A 24,067-nucleotide genomic window follows, 5' to 3' on the forward strand; every position below is an offset into this window, starting at 1 on the left:
TGGCAAGGCCAGCATTTATTGCCTCTCCCTAACTGCCCTTGCAAAGGTATCCAAATTGTATTAAGCATTGTACATATTTACATCATTATTTGAATAATTCTAGAAATAAGTTAACATTTGGAATGCTAAAAATGATAGTTCTTGACCTACTTCCGTTCTAATGATGTGATGGTTACTCTGTAGATCTGAGTTTGTTGCTGCATTATTCAAGCAATGCTGACGGTTGCCAGTGCTGCATACCTATCTTTATTTAAATGATTGTTGTTTCAACAAATTAACTACTTTTTAAACAAATTGCAGTTGATTTATTTTGCAGCACCTCGTGTGAATCAATTCCCAGTGGCTATCGTCTCTCCAAAATTCCAAGAGATCTCGCTGCCTACGACGTCCACTTTTATTGATGGGAGCCGTAAGTTTACAGTTTTATTTTAACATAACACCGGTCCACTACTTGGCTGTAGTTAGAATTCTGTTAATGTTTTTCCTTTTGGAGTCAAGATCCCATCATCTGAATTGTGCTCTCTATAAATATTAAAGGAAAATACAAAAAGTAAACATCATGTTTAATGAAGCGTTAAGCATATAAAGTTAGACCTTAAATGTGCCTTCAGGTGAAACTATGGAGTAGATTGACATTACTAAGCATTGATAAATCTGAATAATTATGTATTATATCCTGTTTCGGCCAGGATTCTGCTTGACTGAACTTGTTAGTTGGGAGGGTTTGTGCTAGAATAACTATCCATCTGCTTTGTGTTGACTGCAATCAGTTGCTACTCTGGATTTCTTGTTAAAGGTCAATCATATACTTCTGTGTTTTGTAATCTGTTGCAGTACCATTGAGTAGTTTTGCCATAATACAGCTGTCAATACAGCTGAAACTGAAATACATGCTGTTGCATTTGCAGAAAGTACAGATGACGATAAAATTGTAAGTTATCAATGGGAGGAGGAGAAAGGTCCATTGCGAGAGGAGAAGGTGTCTGCAAATACACAGATACTGAAACTGACCAACTTGGTTCCAGGCAATTACACATTCAGGTACATAAATCAAAGTAAGACTATCTGTTTGGAAATAATTGAGATAACTAATGTGATTAAATCACTCTCGCTGATGTAGAGTACTCGGTTTCTGTTTGTGTGCTTCAGTCACTGACCGTGTCAAACAGAGGTCATTTTTATCCCAATTATGGCCAGTGGCTCATTTGGAAAGCCGGTGCAGACAGGATGGGCCAAATGGCCTCCTCCTGCACTGTAACAATTCTGTGATAGTGACTCCTGGCACTTTTACCTGACAGCACCCAGTTAAGCAAGCTGTACTACACTATTTGCGAAACCTTTTGAATGTTCCAAAGCAACCTGAAATTGTACAGCGCACGTCTTTATTAGCTGATGTAATTGTATGCCAGGTATAGCTTTAATTTTCCTCTTTTAGTGCATTTGTGTTTACTCCCTTTCTATAACTCTACCCATTCCCTATTTCCATTCCGCTGCCAGAAGCTGGCGGCTTGCATGCTACCAGCCACTTCTCAGTACCGCTTTTACAACGAGTGTTTGGAGATCTTAAACTGCAGCTCTGGATGGTTTGCACTGCTCCTGCTCTTTTCAGAATGTCTTAATACCTCCTGGATAGTGTGGTTGAGATTGAGGACCGTGTGGTGATTACAGGTGCAGACCTATAACCTAGGCTTGTATGTTGTCATTGAATTTACTTATAAATAATAGTCAGATTGGATGTATCTATTTATCAAAACATACAATTGAATGATGTAAATCTGGGTCACCCAAAATTCTGTCACTTTCTTTCTAATATTATTGTCCTTGGAAAATGCAAGACTAATGAATAGATCAGTCATGGCACACTCGGAAGCAATTTCAGTTGCTATAGTTCTTTAAAATGTTTTAGTTTTCAATGTGAACAATGCTTGGCAATGCCACATTTAATGTCTGTTCTTAGTGATCCAGAGCATCACTGAATCCTTGTGATGTTTGTGTCTCCCTGGTGATATTATTCTGTTACTGTAGCTTGGCTTTACAATTGTTTGGCTTGCTTAAGAATCAACTACATAGTGTGGAACTGAAATCAGACAGGCAAGACCAAGTAGAGGTGAGGATTTAATGTGAAGTTAATACAGAATTAAATCATTTAAAAAAGTCTGCCCATGACTGTGAACACCTCAAGCTGAACCCTAGTCTGTCACCTAGTGGTCTGTATTTAAAGAGCATGCCACGTGGACACTTGGTCTTAATTAATTTGTTGTTTTTTGTTCAGCCAGTCGTATTGAAATACAAGTTAGTACTGACAGGTTTAACACATTTATTTTGCTTTCGCAACAATTGAATGCTTTTTCAGAAATTAGTCCCAGTTGTGCAGTACAGTTTATCTTGTTCACTGGTCACTATCTGTTGCTTTTTATGATGAATTGTTGTAATTCTCCAGTTTGTGAATGTCAGCCTGAAAATACAAAACTGAACAATATTTAAGTGGCAATGGTCCGACAGTCAAAAACAACTGCCTTTATTTGAGACATTTCAGCAAAATTTGATCCAAGATCAGTGTTGCAGCAAAGAGTGTAAATGTGAGCAAATTAATGTGCCCCAATCTGTTAAAAATTGACTTTAACACTAGCTCATCAAGTTGATATTTTGTGATTTCAGCAATAAAACACTCTTTAGGTAGTCATGAATGAGGGAAGCTTCTGTACTTGTTGACTCTGGAAAACCAGTGCTTGTTTTCACACAAATCAAGGACATAAAATTCTGATTGGTTGTTAAAACTAATTCTAGGATTTAGGTGGAGTGGCTTTGAGGCAAGTGGAATAATTGGGCGAGGGCTTAAAAACCTCAGTGCCCATTTTGAAATAATACATTCTATCCTTTTTATACGTCCTTGTATTCTATATAATTATAGGTAAATAGCAATGTTTGGTAAGTAGATGACTGAAGCTGGTTGAAGCAGTTCAAGGGGAAGGAACTGGGAAATGAAAAACTAAGGTACAACCGCTTCATCACTCTTGGGGGAGTATGATTACATAGGAATATGGGAAGAGGAAGAGGCCATTTGGCTCCTGGAGCTCATTCTGCCATTTAATAAAATCATGCTGATCTGCACCTTGGATCCATTTACCTGCCTTTGATCCACATCTCTCTGTATCCTTACTTAACAAAAACCTGTCAAATTCAGTTAGAAAAGTTTCAATTGACCCACCATCCAAAGCATTATGGAGGAGGACATCCCGGATTTCCACTACCTTTGTGAGTGGGAAAGGTGTTTCCTAATTTCATTCATTAATGTTTCTTGCTCTAATTCTAAGATTATTCCCCCTGCTACCAGGAATAGTACTTTCTCTAAATAATATGGAAACCCTTTATCATGTAAGGACTTCTATTTGGATTACCCTTCAACAATCCAAACTCGAGAAGACAGAAACCAAGCATCCTTGAAATTTTAATTTTTTGATTCCTATTGTTATTCTGATGAATCTGTATTGTATGCTCAAAGGCCAACTTTCTATTAACCTTTAATTACCAGTATTTCACCTGTGCTTTAGCTTTTGTCAAGTTTTGGAGCTGGAGATCAAAAACCTCTTTGCTCCTCTGCAACTTGTAGTCTGTCACCATTAAGACAATATGATGATTTGTCTTTCTCTAATCCTAGAGAACATGCTTGTCCATGTTGAACTTCGTCTGTCTTGTATTTCCCCCTCACTCAGTCTGCCTGTGTTCCTTTTCCCATCTGTGCAGCAGACTGTGCTTCCTAACTTAGTATCACCTGCAAAAGTGATATTAGTTAGGAAGCACTTAGTATGGGTACAACACTCTTATCTCTTCATCCAAGTCACCCAAGATATACATGTTGAAAGGGTGAGGCCCCAGTGCACGTTTCTGGGGCATGTCACTTTATAGATCCCATCGACCAATAAATGTTCTTTTATCCTACTTGTCAACCAAATATCATCAAACAATTTTGATATAAAAAGTGTTTCAAAGTGTTAAGCAGCTTGCAACATCCTACTAAGAATGTGATTGGGCAGAATTTGATACCAAACTATATAAGTTGGACAGGTGAACAAAAGCTTGGCCAAAGCAGTCGGTTTTCAGAAGAGTCTTAAATGGCGCACAAAGGTTCAGGGAGTGAATTCCAAATTATGGGCCTGAACAGTTGAAGGCCTGACTACCAATAAAGAGGCACAAGAAATCAACCACAAGATTCCCTCCAATTCAGCACGCTTTGTTTTTTGCTAATAATCTCTGTGGGCTTTAATTACAATGATCAGTCTGTGTGGGCACTTTCCATTATAACTGTGGGCTTAGGAATTTAAATTGACACAAAAATATGCCAACTGGAATTAAGGTTTTGTAGACAGAAAATGTACTCAGGCAAGATATTTAATATGTAGGCATTTGAATTGATTGTTGCAATTGTATATTGTTGTGGACGCAGTTAGAATAGGTATACTTAAAATTGTACCCGTCGATGAGTTGTTCCAAGTATATATTTTAACCACGCTATGGAACAATTGTGTTCAAATCGTCTTTGTGCTGCATGTGTGGATAACATGAACACTTGCAGGTCATGCAAAACATTACTTAAGAATAAAAGTAAAGTTAGTGTTGAGTTGCTGCATGGGCCACACTGTCTGAGCTGAGAGGCTGTATATGATCCATGACTGTAATTTGGATATTCTTGTACATCTTTAAATGTCAATAGCTTTAAATCACTCCAGACTTGATGTTTAGAAAGAGTGGATGCTATATTGAAAGATTGTAATGCACTACCTGAAATAAATGTAATAGTTCCCATAAGAATATAACCCAATCACAATATAGATGTTTATTTCACCATGATCTAGTTTTAATTAAAAGCCTCAGTCGGCTTATGCTGTTTTTCAGAAAAAAAACTGCTAACTGTATAGAATCCCTCCACTTGCTGCGGTTTTGTATGTTTGATAATATTCTGCAGTATCTTAGCATGTCGGCATAGTATGCTTTCAGTTGGGTGAATAATTTTAAATGCAGTGTTTTTAAGGCTTATTGTTCTGCATCTTCCAGGCCTTTCTGTTCACTTAGCAGTTGCTATTGTAGTCCAGGCAATTTGTTTGAAAGGTTTATCTGATTTATTTTATTTGCTCTCTCTTTCAGCCTGACAGTGGTGGATTCTGATGGTGCCAGTGACTCAACCACGGCAGCAGTCACTGTGCATAAAGCAGTGGACTATCCACCTGTAGCCAATGCTGGTGCAAATCAGGTCCTTACATTGCCCAAGAACTCCATCATGCTGTATGGCAATCAAAGCACAGATGACCATGGAATTGTCAGCTATGAATGGTCCCTAAGCCCAAAGAGTAAAGGAAAAGTAGTTGAAATGCAGGTAGGAAAATATTTGCTCTGTACTCCCTGCATCCAAAATTAAGAATATTCTATTTTGAGGAGAAAACGATTATGATACTTGAGGAATAAAGGCAGTAACGGCCTTAAACAAATGTTTATGGACCGACGTAAAGCAGGGGGACAGGCCAAAACCACCAATATTCCAATTTCACTGTCATTCTGGATAATAAAAGGATGGATTGAGATTCATTATGCTCAATATAATTCAGTGTGGTAGTTGTGTTTCATCACTTAGCTTCCTTCCACTAAAACGGGAGGGGTAATATCCATAACAGCTATTAGCTAATGGGGGAAAAAATCTAAATTAACATCATTGCTAGCGTGCTGAGACTGTTCATTTTATACCAAGCAGTAAGTCTAGGCAGGAGGGGCTATTTAATACATATTTTTCTCTTGTTTAGGGAGTGCGAACATCATCTCTTCAACTGTCAGCGATGCAGGAAGGGGACTACATTTTTCAACTAACAGTCACAGACTCCGCAGGCCACCAAGCTACTGCAGAGGTGATGGTTATAGTACAACCAGGTGTGTGTTTAGAAAGAAAATGTTTGTAACTACCGTGCAAGAAAGATGACAAAATATATCAAGTCTTCTCCCTTTTTGTATTGCCTCCAATCAGATTTCTATTTATCATAAATATAGGTGAGAGGCAAGTGATGAAGATGATGCAGAGTCTACAGAGGGGTGTAGACAGGTTAAGTGAGTGGGCAAAGACTTAGCAGATGGGATATAATATCAGTGTTAAGAACCCCACTGACGTTAAACGTGAGGGTATCCCAAAATCCTGAAGGGTATCTTGGAACACTGGTTCTTAGTGGTATATATTTTTTAATTTGATACTGTGAGAAATGATCTACAAACCAGGGAGGAACAGTCCAGTCATTTTGTGATCAATTAATAAAGCATATTTATTAACTTAAAAGAAAAACATGACAAGAAGGACAACAATACACTGCAACAGTACATTTGACTACACTGATGGCCATACACACACTATCATATGAAGTTACCCCTATGTTTCCTGGACTCTGAGATGCTCCTTGTTCCCACACATCATCCAGTATTATACCTGAGCTAAATCCAGCAAGTGGTTACCACCCACAGGTTCACCCTTTGGGAAAATCGTGTTCAGTTTTATCAAAGGCGTGATCTTCTTTGTTTGAGTTTTGGATTTTAACCAGCTGCCTTTTAGCAATGTTTTTGGAGGGTAGAGTTTTCCACAGCCCGGTGTGCTATAATGGTGGCTGCTTCTACTGTGCCCCTTTCTCCAGTTATTGTGCTATGGATATATCATTCTTTCCCTTTGTTGTTACTCACCCTGTGGACCTGGCTTTTAGCATATAAGGGCCAATTCCCTTATCTCCCCACGTTAAAGTCATGGGGCGGCACAGTAGCACAGTGGCTAGCACTGCTGCTTCAGAGCTCCAGGGACCTGGGTTCGATTCCCAGTTTGGGTCACTGTTCAGTGCAGAGTCTGCACGTTCTCCCCCTGTCTGCGTGTGTTTCCTCCGGGTGCGCCGGTTTCCTCCCACAGTCCAAAGATGTGCGGGTTAGGTTGATTGGCCATGCTAAAAAATGCCCCTTAGAGTCCTGAGATGATGCGTAGGTTAGAGGGATTAGCGGGTAAATATGTAGGGATACGGGGATAGGGCCTGGGTGGGATTGTGGTCGGTGCAGACTCGATGGGCCAAATGGCCTCTTTCTGCACTGTAGGGTTTCTATGAATTCTATGAATCTCTTCTACACCCCATTGTTTTCCCCTAATCACAAAGGAAATGCTTGCTTTTCTCACTGGTATGTTAATCTGCATATCAAAACATCCCTTCAAGCACCTGCACTTTTAAAAATTTTAATTCTATTTTTAATCTTAATTTTCACCAATTCTTAACATTTGGAAATGTGAAGTTATGCACTTTGGCAGGATTTGATTGGATTTATTATTGTCGCATGTATTAGTATACAGTGAAAAGTATTGTTTCTTGCACGCTATACAGACAAAGCGTACCGTTCATAGAAATGAGTGCAGAATGTAGTGTTACAGTCATAGCTAGGGTGTAGAGAAAGATCAACTTAATGCAGCGTAGGTCCATTCAAAAGTCTGATGGCAGCAGCGAAGAAGCTGTTCTTGAGTCAGTTGGTATGTGACTTCAGACTTTTGTATCTTTTCCTGACAGAAGAAGGTGGAAGAGAGAATGTCCGGGGTACATGAGGTCCTTAATTATGTTGGCTGCTTTGCCAAGGCAGTGGGAAGTGTAGACAGGGTCAATGGATGGGAGGCTAGTTTGCATAATGGATTGGGCTACATTCACGACCTTTTGTAGTTTCTTGCGGTCTTGGGCAGAGCAGGAGCCATACCAAGCTGTGATACAACCAGAGAGAATGCTTTCTATGGTGCATCTGTAAAAGTTGGTGAGAGTCATTGCTGACATGCCAAATTTCCTTAGTCTTCTGAGAAAGTAGAGACATTGGTGGACTTTCTTAACTATCGTGTTCGCATGGGGGGACCAGGACAGGTTGCTAGTGATCTGATAAAAACCTGAAGCTCTCGACCCTTTCTACTTCGTCCCCATTGATGTAGACAAGGTCATGTTCTCCTCTATGCTTCTTGAAGTCGATGACAATCTCCTTCATTTTGTTGACATTGAGGGAGAGGTTATTGTTGCTGCACCAGTTCACCAGATTCTCTATCTCATTCCTGTACTCTGTCTCGTCATTGTTTGTGATCTGACCCAATGCGGTGGTGTCATCAGCAAACTTGAAAATCGAGTTGGAGGGGAATTTGGCCGCACAGTCATAGGTGTACAAGGAGTATAGTGGGAAGAATAAAGGAGCAGAATATTAATTAAATGGAGAAAGCAGCAACACGGAAAGATTTGGGAGTCCTCTAGCATAAATCACAAAAAAGCTAGCATGCAAGTTCACCAGGTAATAGGGAAGGCAAATGGAATGATGGCCTTTATTTCAAAGGGAATGGAGTATAGAAATAGGGAAGTCTTGCTAAAACTATACTAGACCACACTTGAAATACTGTGAACAGTTTTGGTTCCCTTATCTAAGGAAATATATACTGGTGTTGAAATTTCACTAGGTTGACCCAGGGTATGAGAGATTTAATGAGGAGAGGTTGAGTTGGTTGGGCCTGTATTCACTGGAGTTCAGTAGAATGAGAGGCAACCTTATTGAGACATATTGGATTCTCAGAAGGGCTTGTCAGGGTGGATGCCAAGTGGGTGTTTCCCCTTGTGGGAGTGTCTAGGACCAGAGAGTTTAATCTTCGAGTAAGGGGTTGTCCGTTTAAGACAGATGAGAAGGAAATTCTGCTGTTAAAGGGTAGTAAATCTGTAGAATTCATTACTGCAGAGGGCTGCAGAGGCTGGGTTGTTATGTGTGTTCGAGGCTGGTATAGATTTTTAATCAGTAAGGGAATCGAGGGTTATAGGAATAAGTCAAGAAAGTGGAGTTTCACGTTATATCAGATCAGTCACGATGTTATTAAGTGTCATAATATCTTTCCCTTGGCAAAACATCTTAGCATTTTCAATAATGCAACACCCTCTCAAGTACTGAAGCTCATTTTCCTTTGTTTTACCAATTTTCCTTTCCAGAAAACAATAAAGCTCCTGTGGCTGATTCAGGACCTGATAAAGAACTGACCCTTCCTGTGGACAGCACGGTATTGGATGGCAGCAAAAGCACAGATGACCAGAAGATTGCTTCCTACCTGTGGGAAAAAACAAGGTAGAACATAGATAGCATGTGAAACGTAATTGTTCTTTCAGTGGGTCCATTAAAAACAGGCATAATTCATACAAAGGTGTGGTTAGAATTTCTGTACCATAAAAACCATGACAAGAATCTTCTGATCTCTTACTTTGAGTAATTGCTGTCACTACAGTTTTTCACTCTGTTTGCTCCATTATTTTCATCCTCTGAGTAACTGTTTTCAATATCTGATAAACGCGGTGCAATCTTGTCATCCAGAATGATGCCCTTTAGTGTTTGTGCTGCACAAAATTGGGATTGCACTCTACCATGTATTGCATCATTTTCCTATCCAGGGATGTTTGGCTTCCATTTGTTGCTCCTCTCTGATAGCTGTTGGCAGACAATTATTCTGATGTTTTGAACATACCAGCCCTGAGCAAAACCTGTGAAGTGATTGAAAATTCCGCTTTATTCACATCTGGAGCCTGGAAATCTGATCGGCCCACTCTCCTTGTGGTTGTGCATTGGAGCAAGCTTTAAATGAATTTACTTGCAAAGATGTAGGTCCCATCATATATCCCAATGATAGAACAGGCCCACTTACTTGAGGCAGGTGGATTGTGCCTGTAAGGGCAACACCAGCAATGCCCAACCCTCCAGTCCCAGAAAGCTGGAGTACCACCCTCTGGCTGCATCAAGTAACAGTAAGAAGTCTCACAACACCAGGTTAAAGTCCAACAGGTTTATTTGGTAGCAAATACCATAAGCTTTCGGAGCGCTGCCCCTTCGTCAGATGGAGTGAAAATCTGTTCTCCAACAGTGCACAGAGACACAACATCAAGGTACAGAATACTAATTAGAATGCAAATCTCTACAGCCAGCCCACACATTTCCTCCTTGGCCTCAAAGCATTACCAAGACTGGCCTTTAAATGCAATTGATACCTTTTCTCCCAAGCATTTTGGAATCTTTGGTTTGCCCATTACGGAATGTATGCTTGCTTTCGATTGGCAAGGATTCAAAAACAGAAAATGCTGGAAAATCTCAGCAGGTCTGAGAGCATCTGTGGGGAGAGAATAGAGCCAACGTTTCGAGTCTGGATGACCCTTCATCAGAGCTGGACTTCCAGCTCTGACGCAGGGTCATCCAGACTTGAAACATTGGCTCTACTCTCTCACCACAGATGCTGTCAGACCTGCTGAGATTTCCCAGCATTTTCTGTTTTTGTTTCAGATTCCAGCATCCGCATTATTTTGCTTTTGGCAAGGATTCACTTGTGCCTAACACGTGGCATACTGTAGGATTTCCTGGAGATGTATGTATTTTGTGTGAAAGCAGTGTGGTGATGGGTGGAACATCTGACCTCCTCTCCAAGGGGCAGAATCCCAGTACACACTATATTTTCTCAACACACCTACCCCATACACACCGAGTGACATTGGCAGTATGCCTAAGCCCAGGGTGCAGTCTCTGGCCCCAGGTATTTACAGTTACGTCCCATTGCCATTACCCCTTTTTAAAAGCTTGTTTGAAGATCTTAGTGTTGAAACTCTAAATTGCTCAGTTTAGCATCATATTTTGTTGGTTAAAGCAATGGAGAATCTAATTTGTGCATATTGATTAGAATGAGAAAATATCAAAAAGTTGAGACTTTTAATTAAGCTTGTAACATTTGAACCATATTTCATCATCTTAATTGGAATTCTCTGTAACATGTTCAGTTAATATGCTCAATTATTAGTCACTCTTCACCCCGAGGTGAAACACTGTTCCTGTCGGGCGTCTGGCTGCGGAACTGGCAAGACTTGTCCGACGCATACCCAGTGCATTTCAATATTTTGCAGCCCTGCAACATGTACATATACAAACCCAGGATTTGAAGTGAGCATCGGGAGACCTCTGCATTCAGACAACGTACACTATAAATCTGAGTCAGAGCTAGCTGTCGTTACCTCCTGTTAACGCAAACATAAGGTGAAGTTTGACAGTTTTGTCTTTCAGCGGCCCTGACGGTGTGAAAATTGAGAATGCAGACAGTTCCATCGCCACAGTAACAGGCCTTCAGGTTGGGTCATATGTGATTACACTAACAGTGAAGGATGAAAGAAACCTGGAAAGTCATGATTCTGTTAGAATCATTGTGAGAGAAGGTATGTATGTTTTACAGATGTATGGGTGGCAATAGATTTAAATTGACTAATAAAAAGAAGTAGCCGTTTAAAGTAATAATGTTAATTGTGACCTTAGAAGTATATTCTTGCTAATGCTTTTTTTCTTGTTAATGGCCATTGCACTTTGAGTAAAACATGTTACCACATTTTGTTGATACTGAATAAGCATAGGGGCTTATTTTGCACAACCCTGGAAGGTGAAGGTTATTATTTCAGGACAGCTTATGCAGCAGTTAGGTCTTTGAAATTATTACGGAAGCCAGAACGTTGAAGAAACTGGTGATGTTACTAGTTGGGTTACACATATGAATGGGTTTCTGACTGTGCTTTCAATTGCAACACTGCATTCAAACCTGAAATATGAATTCCATTTTGAATTCTAATATTTTATAAGATCTATGCTATAGATAACAAATGGATTTGTGTTTTATAGAAGTCAACAAGGCTCCAGTTGCTAAGATAGCAAGGAATGTAGTGATCACCCTACCCAGTAACACAGCAATGCTTGATGGATCAAAGTCATCAGATGATAAGGGAATTGTCAGCTACCTGTGGATGAGAGACGAGAGCAGTCCAGCAGCTGGAGTAAGTAGTCCAATTCACACATTAAATGAGCTATAAAGAATATTCTACCAATTCTATTGTAGGCATTGTTTAATGAGTTACAAAGATATATAAGTGACCAGTTATTTACAGGGAGGCTGCATTGGAGTGAACATGATATGCAGCACTGGTGGGGGAGAGGTGTGTTGCAGGGCAAGCTCAGGGATGCAGTGGTCTTGTCAATATCAATGACAGGATCTTGTTATCATTTTCTCCTTCCTGGTTTTACACTGACGAAATGAAAGGGTGGTTGACTGCTGAGCAGGAAAACTAACTGCACAAAGCTGCAGCCAAGGACAGCCTCTGATAAACTCGTGCAATTTGACTTTGGAGGGAGGGGTAAATTTAAATCGGCTCCCAGATGCATGGTGGGAACCTAATTTTGGTATGCTGATGAAGCATCCCACCTCCCCGGCTTGTGGTGGCCAGGATTTATATTGAGACCAAGATATCACAGGAATTTGTAACTTTTGAAGATTCATGTAGAAATACAATTGTAATGCAAAGTCCTCCATTTGAGTATTGTACTTGTATATTGAATCACATTTATCTTTTTAATTTGTTTTAAAATGATCTCCTTATTGAATGTCCTCTTCCCTATTGCTTTGACCAAACATGAATAATTAGGATGATTACCTGTTGTAGATAATCTCTCAGCAGTCAAACAGTGTAGATTCATTCCAACAAATCTAAGGAAATAAGTGTGTTAAACTCTGTAATATTTTGATAATTGTTCTGAGATCCAATATTGCAAAGCAAGAAGGTGTTCAAAAAGTTCCCCATTTGCTTTCTTCCTCCTAAAGTGGCAATATTTCTGAACTACATCCAGAAAAATATTGCAAAATCTTCAGTTTTTCCTTATAATGAATGGACTATTAATTTTTTGCATATATTGTGGTCTAGCTATGATATGATGTTTGATGCACTTCAGCATATTTGAAAGTGGATCATAACATGACCTTATTCCAAACTTTGTTTTTAAAAGTTAAATTTTTTTGAAATTTCTTATGTATTTTCCACCAATCTGTAACAGGATGTGCTGAATAACTCTGATCACCAGCCTGTGCTATTCCTGTCTAATTTGGTTGAAGGACTATATACATTTTGCCTAAAAGTAACTGATGCAAAAGGAGAAAATCATATTGACAGGGCAACATTGGAAGTCAGACCTGGTGAGTAGAAATTGGCCTTCAGTCTTCCAATGGGCTACTGTGTTTAGTCAAATTAGATGGAGAGAGACAGAGACCCAAAGCAAGGATCTTGCTTTGTCAGCATCTCATTTGCTTGAACTGGTCTGCAGAGAAAACAGGTGCTTAAACACAAAGGGTTAGCTGGCTTGTCATATGACCCTTCTCTCTCAAACTGCCCAGTGACCAAAATATGGTCATGGTTAGTGGATTCCAGTTACTTGACTTCCATGATTAGATTACATCGGGGGAAAATTCCTTTTGTAGCCAGGGTCCCATTGCCTGAGTGCTTACATCTAATGGTTTGTTGCCATCCAGTTGAGTACTCAGGTGATTGTCTGGATGCTATGCTAATGGGATAGGCGATGGCCCTGTTTCATACTCCTTTGAGGCAATTGTTCCGGTTGAGGTTTTTCAGACCTGTTGCCTCTGTATCAATGGCTTTGGAATGTAGAAGGTACAGTGGTGCAACTGTGCAGCCATCTTTGACTGTGATTCCAAGTCATTGAAATGTGGCTTAGTCTTTTCCAAAAATCAATTAGTGGTTTCCAGCCAATAAGTTGTAAAATTGGCCTCAAAATCTAAGCTTGGTTGAGGGAGGGATGCAGTCAATGTAGGAAGGATTCCCCACTGGTCTTCAAAGAGCATTCTGGGATCTCACAAATTTGATAGAATTTTTTGAGGAGGTAACTAAGTGTGTAGATGAAGGTAGTGCAGTTGATGTCATATACATGGAGTTTAGTAAGGCGTTTGATAAAGTCCCCCACAGTCAGCTTATGAAGAAAGTAAGGATGTGTGGGATAGAGGGAAGTTTGGCCGATTGGATAGGTAACTGGCTATCTAACAGAAGACAGTGGGTGGTGGTGGATGGAAAATTTTCGGACTGGAAACCGGTTACCAGCAGAGTGCCACAGGGATCAGTGCTTGGTCCTCTGCTTTTTGTAATTTTTATAAATGACTTGGAGGAGGGGGCTGAAGGGTGGATCAGTAAATTTGCTGATGACGCCAAGATTGGTGGAGTAGTGGATGAGGTGGAGGGCTGTTGTAGGCTGCAAAGAGATATAGGTAGGATGCACAGCTGGGCTGAAAAATGGCAAATGGAGTTTAACCCTGACAAATGCGAGGTGATTCATTTTGGTAGGACAAATTTAAAAATGTGGATTACAGGGTCAAAGGTAGGGTTCTGAAGACTGTGGAGGAACAGAGAGATCTTGGGGTTCATATCCATAGATCTCTGAAGGTTGCCACTCAAGTGGATAGAGCCGTGAAGAAGGCCTATAGTGTGTTGGCGTTCATTAACAGGGGATTTGAGTTTAAGAGCCGTGGGGTTATGCTGCAACTGTACAGGACCTTGGTGAGACCACATTTGGAATATTGTGTGCAATTCTGGTCATCTCACTACAAGAAGGATGTGGAGACACTGGAAAGAGTGCAAAGGAGATTTACCAGGATGCTGCCTGGTTTGGAGGGTAGGTCTTATGAGGAAAGGTTGAGGGAACTTGGGCTTTTCTCTTTGGAGCGGAGGAGGTTGAGAGGAGATTTGATAGAGGTTTATAAGATGATGAGGGGGATAGATAGAGTGAACGTTCAAAGACTATTTCCTCGGGTGAATGGAGCGGTAACTAGGGGGCATAACTATAGGGTTCGTGGTGGGAGATACAGGAAGGATATCAGAGGTAGGTTCTTTACGCAGAGAGTGGTTGGGGTGTGGAATGGACTGCCTGCAGGGATAGTGGAGTCAGAAACTTTAGGAACGTTTAAGAAGCTATTGGATAGGCACATGGAGTACTTCGGGATGATAGGGAGGAAATAGCTTGATCTGGGTTTCAGACAAAGCTCGGCACAACATCGTGGGCCGAAGGGCCTGTTCTGTGCTGTACTGTTCTATGTTCTATGTTTAATATTCACGTACTACCAAAGCAGGCAGACAGGACCCTGGCTTGACATCTCATTCAAAGGAAGGTACCTCCAACAATGTGGAAAGTCTGAGTACTACAATTAAGTGTCAGTTAAATTATGTTTTCAAAACGCAGCCCACTGCTCAAACCCATTGCTACCTGACCGAACTGAGATGAAATCAACTAAGCCAAATTTATGATGATAGGAAGCAAAAAGCATTCACAGCAATCACACTGGAACCATTTTACATCCAACTGTGATGAAATTGACAAGGTAGAAAATTGGATATACTTCAGATTTATTTTGCTGAGGGAGGTGGACTGTTTCTTGAGTTTTAGTTCCTGGAGATGTCTCCTTCCAGGTAAAATTGAATTATTTTGACCATAATTCTGATGAATTGTAAACAAAAGCTGGGAGGTTAGAAACTAAAACAATGAGGCTGAAGCACTGAGTTTAGCAGTCCGTTAGATTTTTCCCATTGCTGCTACATCCAGGGCCATTTTCAGGCACTAAAGTCACTTGCGTTTTGGATACATTGTACTTTACATTTGTGTGGCCATGTCTGACTAGCTATGACTTTGAAGCGTTTGTTTTATTTATTGTGCGCTGCTTCACTGTACACCCAATCTTTGTGCCATGTGTGAGTGTGCTTTTAGCGTATAATTTTTCTGTGATATTGAATCTCTAAGAATGTGTGTTAATCTAGAAAGCTGATTTAATAACTTTGTTTCCAAACACTGAAATCTTGGTTTTTAATTTTATAATGGAATGTGAAATAAATCACTAATCTGAACTGTGCTAAATTATTTACATATTACTTAAAAGAGAGGTTCAAAATCATAGAATCCCTACACTGCAGAAGGAGTCCATTCGGCCCATCGAGCCTGCACCGACGACAATCCCACCCAGGCCCTATTCCCGTAACTGCACCTGTTTACCCTGCTAATTCCCCTGACGCTAAGGGGAAATTTATCAATCAACCTAACCGCACATCTTTGGAATGTGGGCGGAAACCTGAGCACCTGGAGGAAACCCACACAGGCACGGGGAGATCATGCAAACTCCACAGACAGTCACCCAAGGCTGGAATTGAACCTGGGTCCCTGGCGCTGTGAGGCAGCAGTGCTAACCACTGTGCTTCCATGTCACCCAATCATCCACAGCTTGAGGGACAGGAAATCAGAACTCATGCCATTTGAGTTGTTTTTTGTTATTAGCAAGAACTGTGGATGTCGTCATTGACTCTTCAACTCAGTTTGTTTTTACGTCTGTTTCGTATGTTAATCCTGCTGGGCTCATGTACAATACAAACCTAGCACAAGGTAAATTATTTTAAAGTTGTGCTACGTGGAACATTGTTTGAAGGGTTGTGGTTGGGCAAAGCAAGTCGCAACAAAAATCAAAGACTTTAAAAGATTTGACAGTTGAAACTTAAAAATTCCTTTTTTTTAATTTTCAGATCCCAGAAAGAATGATCTTGTAGAAATTATCCTGGATGTCAGTGTCAGCCAGTTAACCGAGAGGCAAAAGGGAATGTTACTTCGGCAAATAGCTGTCTTGCTTGGAGTCCTTGATTCAGACATTGCTGTACAGAAAATTCAGCCTTACACTGAACAGAGGTGGGGAGCTTTGTGTGTGTATATAAAAGGGAAAGCATTAATGGGGCGACTGTGCTGAAAAAAATAATTATCCATTTTGCATTAAGTAGTAACATCAGATGTTCTTGAACCCAAAGAAAATTCTGAAATGTTGTCAGCAATCCTCCACTTTGGTCTGAATCGCACTTGATGTATAATCCAGTTGGCATAAAGTTCATAATTTTTATTTAACGATTTTCCATTCGCTATTTGAAGTCAACATATTTTAGAACGAACTTTCTAATTATGGCCACTTTATTCAAACATTTGTTGGCTCACAGGAAAGTGTTTTTCAAGTAAAATTATTTCTTTATACCATCAAGGTAATACAGGCGAGTCGTGTTAAAACATGGTCAGTGTGCAGCTGTTCATTATGAGTCACACAATGTCTTCAATTGTAATGCCTCTCATTTATTTTCACAGCACACAGATTATCTTTTGTGTAAGGAATACGCAAGCACATCAGGTATTGAAGGGACAGGATGTTGCTCGGATACTGAAGAATAAATTTCGGAAACAGAAATCAGACTTCCTAGTTTTTCGTGCTCTCCAAGTTGGTACAGTCAGTGAGTGAGAATTAATCAGTAAACTGTTTTGTTCAGATTCGTTCCAGTGCGATTGTTTTGATTGTACTGAGTTTAGTGTATTTTAAACCTCTCACTCCATGCACCTACTGACCTACATTGACTCCCTGTCAAGCAATGTTCTGATTTTTTTCAAATTCTCATCCTTGTTTTCAAATCCCTCCATGGCCTTGCCCCTCCCTATCTCTGTAATCTCCCACTCCACAGCCTTCTGATGTCTTAGAATTATTTTTCTTAGAATCCCTACAGTACAGAAAGAGGCCATTCGGCCCATCGAGTCTGCACCGACCACAATCCCACCCAGGCCCTACCCCCATATCCCTACATATTTATCCACTAATCCCTCTAACCTATGCATCTCAGAACACTAAGGGGCAATTTTAGCATGGTCAATCAACCTAACCCGCACATCTTTGGACTGTGGGAGGAAACCGGAGCACCCGGAGGAAACCCACGCAGACACGAGGAGAATGTGCAAACTCCACACCGTGACTCAAGCCGGGAATCGAACCCAGGTCCCTGGAGCTGTGAAGCAGCAGTGCTAACCACTGTGCTACCCTGCCGCGGTTGTGTCGATGTTCCTCTAATTCTGGCCTCTAGGAGAATCCCTGTTTCTTTTTTTAAAAAATTGCTCCACCATTGCAGACCTCGTCTTCAGTCACTCAGGACCTAAACTCTAGAAATCCCTCCCTATAGAACGTGGCTTGCTTTCCTCCTTTAAGGCACTCCTTAAAATCTACCTCTTGGGACCAAGCTTTCAGTCATCTGACCTAATTTCTCCTTGTGTGGCTCAGTGTCAAATATTGTTTTCTAAGATTTCTGTGAAGTGCTTTGGGATGTTTTATGATGTTACAGGTGCTATATAAATATAAATTTGTGTTGGAGTGGCGTAGCTTGCAGAATATATATTAAACAAGCAGTCAATATAATGTTAAGAAGAACTAAATACTGGGGCATCTTTTATTTTCTGGCCACTTTTGATGGGAATTAAACTGTTATCCCAGGATCTTAAAAGTCACAAATGAATGAGGTATTGAACGCTGAAACTGCTTTTCAAGAATGTTATTGTTTGCCTGTGTTCCCATAGAGGGGCTCTTTTTGAATTCCTTCATACGTACTTGTTATACCTCTGGACTAGAGTATGGCTAGAGACCAGACTCGCAACAGTTACGCTTTCTAACCATTTCACAGAGGGCTTTAATTTAGAGGGGCAGGGTTAGTGAAGCAGCCAACCATAGCTGGGAGAAGAACTGGATAAGAGGGTGAAAATGGCTCAACACTTCTCTCAAATCCATTCCCATTCAGGTTATCATCTCTTAATGGAGGAAACTTGCACATAGCGGGTGGAATTCTGCCAAAAAAATTCAAAGCGTCGAATTCACGTAAAAACTGGAGTAATTCACGCTGGTTTTTTCAGTGGGAGTTCAGAGAAGAATCTCCCACACTCTGCACACTGCAGAGGCCACCAACGTGAATATCATTAAATTTCAGGGAGCGGGGCCTGTCCCCACTGGAGAGGCTGAGATCAGCGCATTAAACAGGCCACTGCACTGCTGGCCTCCTGATCGCTGGTCAACTCGATTGCTGGCTCCCCGACCATTCCTGGGCCCAGCGATCTCCACCCCCACCTGCCCCGATCGCTGGCCTCCCTGATTCCCCCACCGATCCCTATGCAGGGTGGCAGCGAAATCCCCCTGACCCCACCGATTACCCCCTAGGCTCCACCCTTCATTTGCACTGCCCCATGCGTGATGGTGGTGCTAAAGTGCCCCCTGGGTATTGGTACTTTGCCTCTTGAGCAGTGCCGGGGGCACAGGCCGGCCTTACCAGGGTGCCAATGCCCAGGGGGAACCCCCTCGCTACCTGACCCTCTGGGGGGTCCCAATTGCCACCCCCCCCTTCATTCCAGCGGAGTCGGGCCGCGAGTTCCCTATTAGTGGGGAGCTACTGTAAACCCAGCTGGAGTGAAATACTCTGGCGGGGTGGGAGATGCTAGCGGGCCTGGAGACTTCAGTCCCGGGCCTGCAAATCTCATTAAAATGATATTAAAATGACCATTTAAATGGTCTTTGTGCCTCCCGACGATTTTTGGCATAGAGCAGATGCTGATGGAAATCCGGCGCTGGGAGACACAAGCGGGGCGCGAACACAGCGTGCAAATGGCACGAATTGGCTGACGCGAGAATCTCCCGGCCCGCTGCGCTAAAACAATTAGAGCAGCGGGATGGGAGAATCATGGCCACCGTGTTTACTTTCACTGCCTCGAGTCTTGTTCATATATACTTCACATACATGCTGAATCCCATTCACTGGTATCTATATGGCAGTTGAATTATTATTGGCACAGCACCAAATCCACCGTTGGTGTTATCTGCTCCTCAAGTCAAAATATTGTCTCCCAGTTTTCAAAAGCCTTATTAAAAATTCCCCTCCCCCTGAAATTTCACCTTTTCCTGATCAGTATAGTCTGTCCCATTGTGAAATGCTTTGAAACAGAAAGCGTACCAATAACTGAATGCTACTTATCCATTTGGTATTTTTATGGAGTAAAGCTTTCAGATCATTGAGAATGACAAATCTGGTCATTCACCACCTTGCTCCCTTTTGCCCATTGGGTCACAGTTAGAGTAATGTTCCTCCAGAATCATTAGTATAGCTTCATTAACGTGAATGTGAAGCACACCACTTATTGAAATGAAATTCATGTTCCCTCTGCTTGGTTCTTGTTTTAAAGATTTTCTAGACTGTGGTTTATTTGCACTCCAGCTATGTGCAGACGTACTCCTGGGAATTAAGGACTGGGATAAGGCTCTACCTGTTTTAATGCAGCACATGAAGTTGCATGCCTAATGATTTGCTATCCTCAAGTGCCTATTTTAATTCAAATAGCCACTTAGAGGTCTGTGCATATACTGGATATAAGTATTATGGATACTAAGGCAAGAATGGCAGATGTCTAATTGTGTTAATGCTGTGCAATATTCTGGTACTGGAACTGCCCTGGTCATGGAATTATCCCAGCTACGAAGCTAGCGTAAGGCTCCTCCACGACCTTTCTTCACAGTTTTTTGTAATGGGACCAGTTTGTACCAAGTTCCTTCTTTAAAAAGAAAATCTGACTTGATTGGGAGATTTTGTTACTCTTTTTAAGAGATTTCACAAACCTGCACAGATATCTCTAATGGTGGTCTGGTAGCTATAGCCAATAACATTTACAGATGTTTGGTGGGATGACTTTAATATGGATACAGCCTTGTGCTTGCGTGCAAATTAATCACTTGGAATAAATGTTAAACCCATTTATTTTGATCTGCCAGTTATCAAGAAGCAAAGCCAGCTTGGCAGGTATAGCCTTGTCATGGTCAAAGGGTATTTGTGTTTTTTAATTGGGCAAGACGATTCTGTTCAAAATCTAAACCTAGTAGAACGTCTTTCTTTCACAAATCAAAAAATTGTTCATATTGCGAAACTTTCAAAAATTAAAACCATTCAATCAACTTATATTAGCACTGTTGCCTCACAGCACCAGGGACCCGGGTTCGATTCCCGGCTTGGGTCACTGTCTGCACGTTCTCCCCGCGTCTGCGTGCGTTTCCTCCGGGAGCTCCAGTTTCCTCCCACAGTCTGAAAGACATGCTGGTTAGGTGCGTCGGCCGTGCTGAATTTTCCCTCAGTGTACCCGAACAGGCGCCGGAGTGTGGCAACTAGGGGATTTTCACAGTAACTTCATTGCAATGTTAATGTAAGTCTACTTGTGACATTAATAAATAAACTTTAAGCTTTAAAGTTTGTGAGAATTATGTTACCCACGCAATATCACGGAACCTTGCCTTTTGGTAAGAATCTGTGCTTTGAATAATTCAGGCATTAATTTTTCAGGTCAGCTCATTCCAGGTGTCGACATCTACTGATTATGCTCATGGCGATGCTGTCACATATTTCCTATCCTCACAGACAGTATCATTTCTTATTTGCAGGGAACTATTGCAGTCTCTCGTGTATTGACAGCAATTATGTTTTTTGTTCTCAAGACAAAATAACTTAAAACGTTTTTAAGATAAGTCTTTTCAAAACTGTCCACCAACAACTTGTAGGTGGAAAAAGTAAACTTTATTTATTAGTGTTACCCCAAGTAGCCTTACATTAACACTGCAGTGAAGTTACTGTGAACATCCCCTATTCGCCACACTCCGGCGCCTGTTCGGGTACACTGAGGGAGAATTCAGTGTGGCCAATGCACCTAACCAGCACATCTTTCAGACTGTGGGAGGAAAGCAGAGCTTTGATATTCATTATGGCCATCATACAGTTTTCTCAGCTTGGTGGAAAAGGAGGAATTCTTCCTTTTTCTTTTAATCAAATCCCTACAATGCAGAAGGAGGCCATTTGCCCCATCGAGTCTGCACCGACCACAATCCCACCCAGACCTTATCCCCATAACCCCGCGTATTTGCCCTGCTAAGCCCCCTGAAACTAAGGGGGCAATTTAGCATGACCAATCAACCTAACCCTGCACATCTTTGGACTGTGGGAGGAACCCAGAGCACCCAGAGGGAACCCACACAGACGCGGGGAAAATATGCAAACTCTGCACAGTCACCCAAGGCTGGAATTGAACCTGGGTCCCTGGTGCTGTGAGGCAGCAGTGCTAACACTGTGCCACTGTGCCACCCTACTTGTCAGTATATCATGAAGAGTTGCCTTTAATGGGGAAGAACCTGAACCTGATTCTGCCTTGCATAAAATTCTTTGTTGCTATACATCTGTTCACTTTGCAATTTTACTATTTCTTCTTCCTCCTGTGAGAATGCAGTGTCCACAGTTGATTTGGCTCCCTGCTCTGCCATTAAATCTGTTTCCTGCCAAGAAATACGAATACATTTACATTCAGGAGCTCATACCTCTGTGGTGATATTCTCACTTAAGTGTTGAGCTGATTCGAGTAGGAACTGTTCATCCTCATTGATTTTTACATTTAAATCGAGATAACGTTGTTTTGGTAGCACAAGAGGCTTGGTGATTTTCGTGAACGCAGGTTACTTTGACCTGAGGAATGAGAACAATTGAGAATCATTAACAGGCACTTAACTGAAAGCAAAGTAACTCACTAGGCATTGAGAGTTTAGAATCGTTACTGATCTGCTTTATTCCCCTCCTTTCACTTCTGTTGCCTCCTGATTACAGTCTGTCAGCTGAATTGCTCAGACCATGGTCGGTGTGATTCTTTCAATAAACGTTGTCTCTGTGACCCATTCTGGATGGAGAACTTCATTCGAGTTCAGCTGGGAGATGGAGAAAGCAACTGTGGTAAGATGGAGAAAATTATTATTAAACTGAATCGAGTTGCCCATTTTAAGTAATTCTAAACGGGACATAATATACATAACAGAGTATGTCTAATTGTTTTGGGGAATGGTATACATATTAAAAAACTGTTTACAGAAAAAATTATACTGTATAAACTTGTGTATAAGCTATCATGCATACAAGATCTCTGGGTTTCCTTGACAAAAATCCTTTTGAAAATGCCAAAACTTAAATTAAAAATATGTGATGGCCCAACAAGCGCTGCAGTAGTAAACATTAAATAGATTTTAAAAAATATTTGGGAAAGAAGCATACACCAAACAAGCAGCATGAAATCGGGTGCAGTGTCTCAAAACCGGAAACCACAGGACTAAGCCCAAGCCGGATTTCAGATCACGCCGGTTTTCAGGTCAGGCCATTTTGGGCCGGTTCAGACGTGCAGAGTATTGCGGGTGTGTTTTTCAAGTAAGGATTGCAAAGGGCAATTTGAAAGGAAATAGGGTGGCTTTGGGTGAGGTTTATACGATCCTGCCCAAGGCCAAAGGAGAATGCCGTTCTCTGAGCCTCGCCCGCTCCTGGAATAGGGGCGGGCGTGCTGGTAAACTTCCGGCCAATGCGGCAAGATGATCCAGGAAATGCTTTGGAACTGTTTCAGATCCCTCACTGTTAGTTTGCCAGAATCGTGGCAGAAGCTATGTTTATGCATGTAAATAGGGTTCATGAGGTGTCGGAGCAGAAGTAGGCCATTTGGCCCATCCAATTTGCTCCACCGTTCAATAAGATCATGACTGATCTGGCGTGATAAGCCTCAGCTCCACTTTCCTGCGTTATCCCCACAACCCTTGATTCCCTCACTGATTAAAAATCTGTTTATCTCAGCCTTGGACATTCTTAATGACCCAGCCTCCTCAGCCCTCTGCAGTAAAGAATTACACAGAATCGCTGCCTTCTGAAAAAATAAATTTATCCTCATCTCTGTCTTACTCTGAGACTATGCCCTCTGGTCCTAGACTCTCCCAGAAGAGGAATCAACCTTCCAGCATCAACCCTGTCAATCCCCCTGAGAATCCAATTTGTCTCAATAAGGTTGCCTCTCATTCTTCTAAACTACAATGAGTACGGGCCCAACCTACTTACCCTCTCCTCATAAGAGAATCCCACCATATCCGGGATCAACCGAGTGAACCTTCGCTGGAGTGCCTCCAATACCAGTATGTTTTTCCTTAGATAAGGGGACCAAAACTGTTCACAGTATTCCAGGTGTGGTTTAACTAGTACCTTGTATACATGTAGCAAGACTTCCCTGTTTTTCTACTTCATTTCCTTTGAAATGCCAACATTAAGGGGAGGCAATGGCCTAGTGGTATTATTGCTAGACTATTAATCCAGAAACTCAACTAATGTTCTGGGGAGCCTGGTTCAAATCCTGCCATGGCAGATGGTGGAATTTGAATTCAATAAACAAAAAATCTGGAATTAAGAATCTACTGATGACCATGAAACCATTGTCGATTGTTGGAAAAAACCCATCTGGTTCACTAATGTCCTTTAGGGTAGGAAATCTGCCACCCTTACCTGGTCTG

The 24,067-nt window shown here is 41.4% G+C and overlaps 1 protein-coding gene across 2 annotated transcripts in view; it reads left to right on the forward strand.

The window, feature by feature from the left end:
* Nucleotides 1–24,067, forward strand: part of kiaa0319l (KIAA0319-like ortholog) — an 88,113-nt gene that overhangs the window by 53,766 nt on the left and 10,280 nt on the right. For both annotated transcript variants that reach the window (XM_078237903.1, XM_078237904.1), the window contains 11 exons: nucleotides 317–409; nucleotides 909–1,041; nucleotides 5,143–5,371; nucleotides 5,793–5,916; nucleotides 8,997–9,129; nucleotides 11,098–11,246; nucleotides 11,701–11,852; nucleotides 12,904–13,042; nucleotides 16,416–16,575; nucleotides 17,017–17,159; nucleotides 22,362–22,484. In XM_078237903.1, coding sequence (XP_078094029.1) covers nucleotides 317–409; nucleotides 909–1,041; nucleotides 5,143–5,371; nucleotides 5,793–5,916; nucleotides 8,997–9,129; nucleotides 11,098–11,246; nucleotides 11,701–11,852; nucleotides 12,904–13,042; nucleotides 16,416–16,575; nucleotides 17,017–17,159; nucleotides 22,362–22,484 — 1,578 coding nt within the window. The remainder of the gene's footprint in view (nucleotides 1–316; nucleotides 410–908; nucleotides 1,042–5,142; nucleotides 5,372–5,792; nucleotides 5,917–8,996; nucleotides 9,130–11,097; nucleotides 11,247–11,700; nucleotides 11,853–12,903; nucleotides 13,043–16,415; nucleotides 16,576–17,016; nucleotides 17,160–22,361; nucleotides 22,485–24,067) is intronic.

This window comes from Mustelus asterias, chromosome 21, assembly GCF_964213995.1.
Source record: "Mustelus asterias chromosome 21, sMusAst1.hap1.1, whole genome shotgun sequence".
In the NCBI taxonomy this organism is placed as follows: Eukaryota; Metazoa; Chordata; class Chondrichthyes; order Carcharhiniformes; family Triakidae; genus Mustelus; species Mustelus asterias.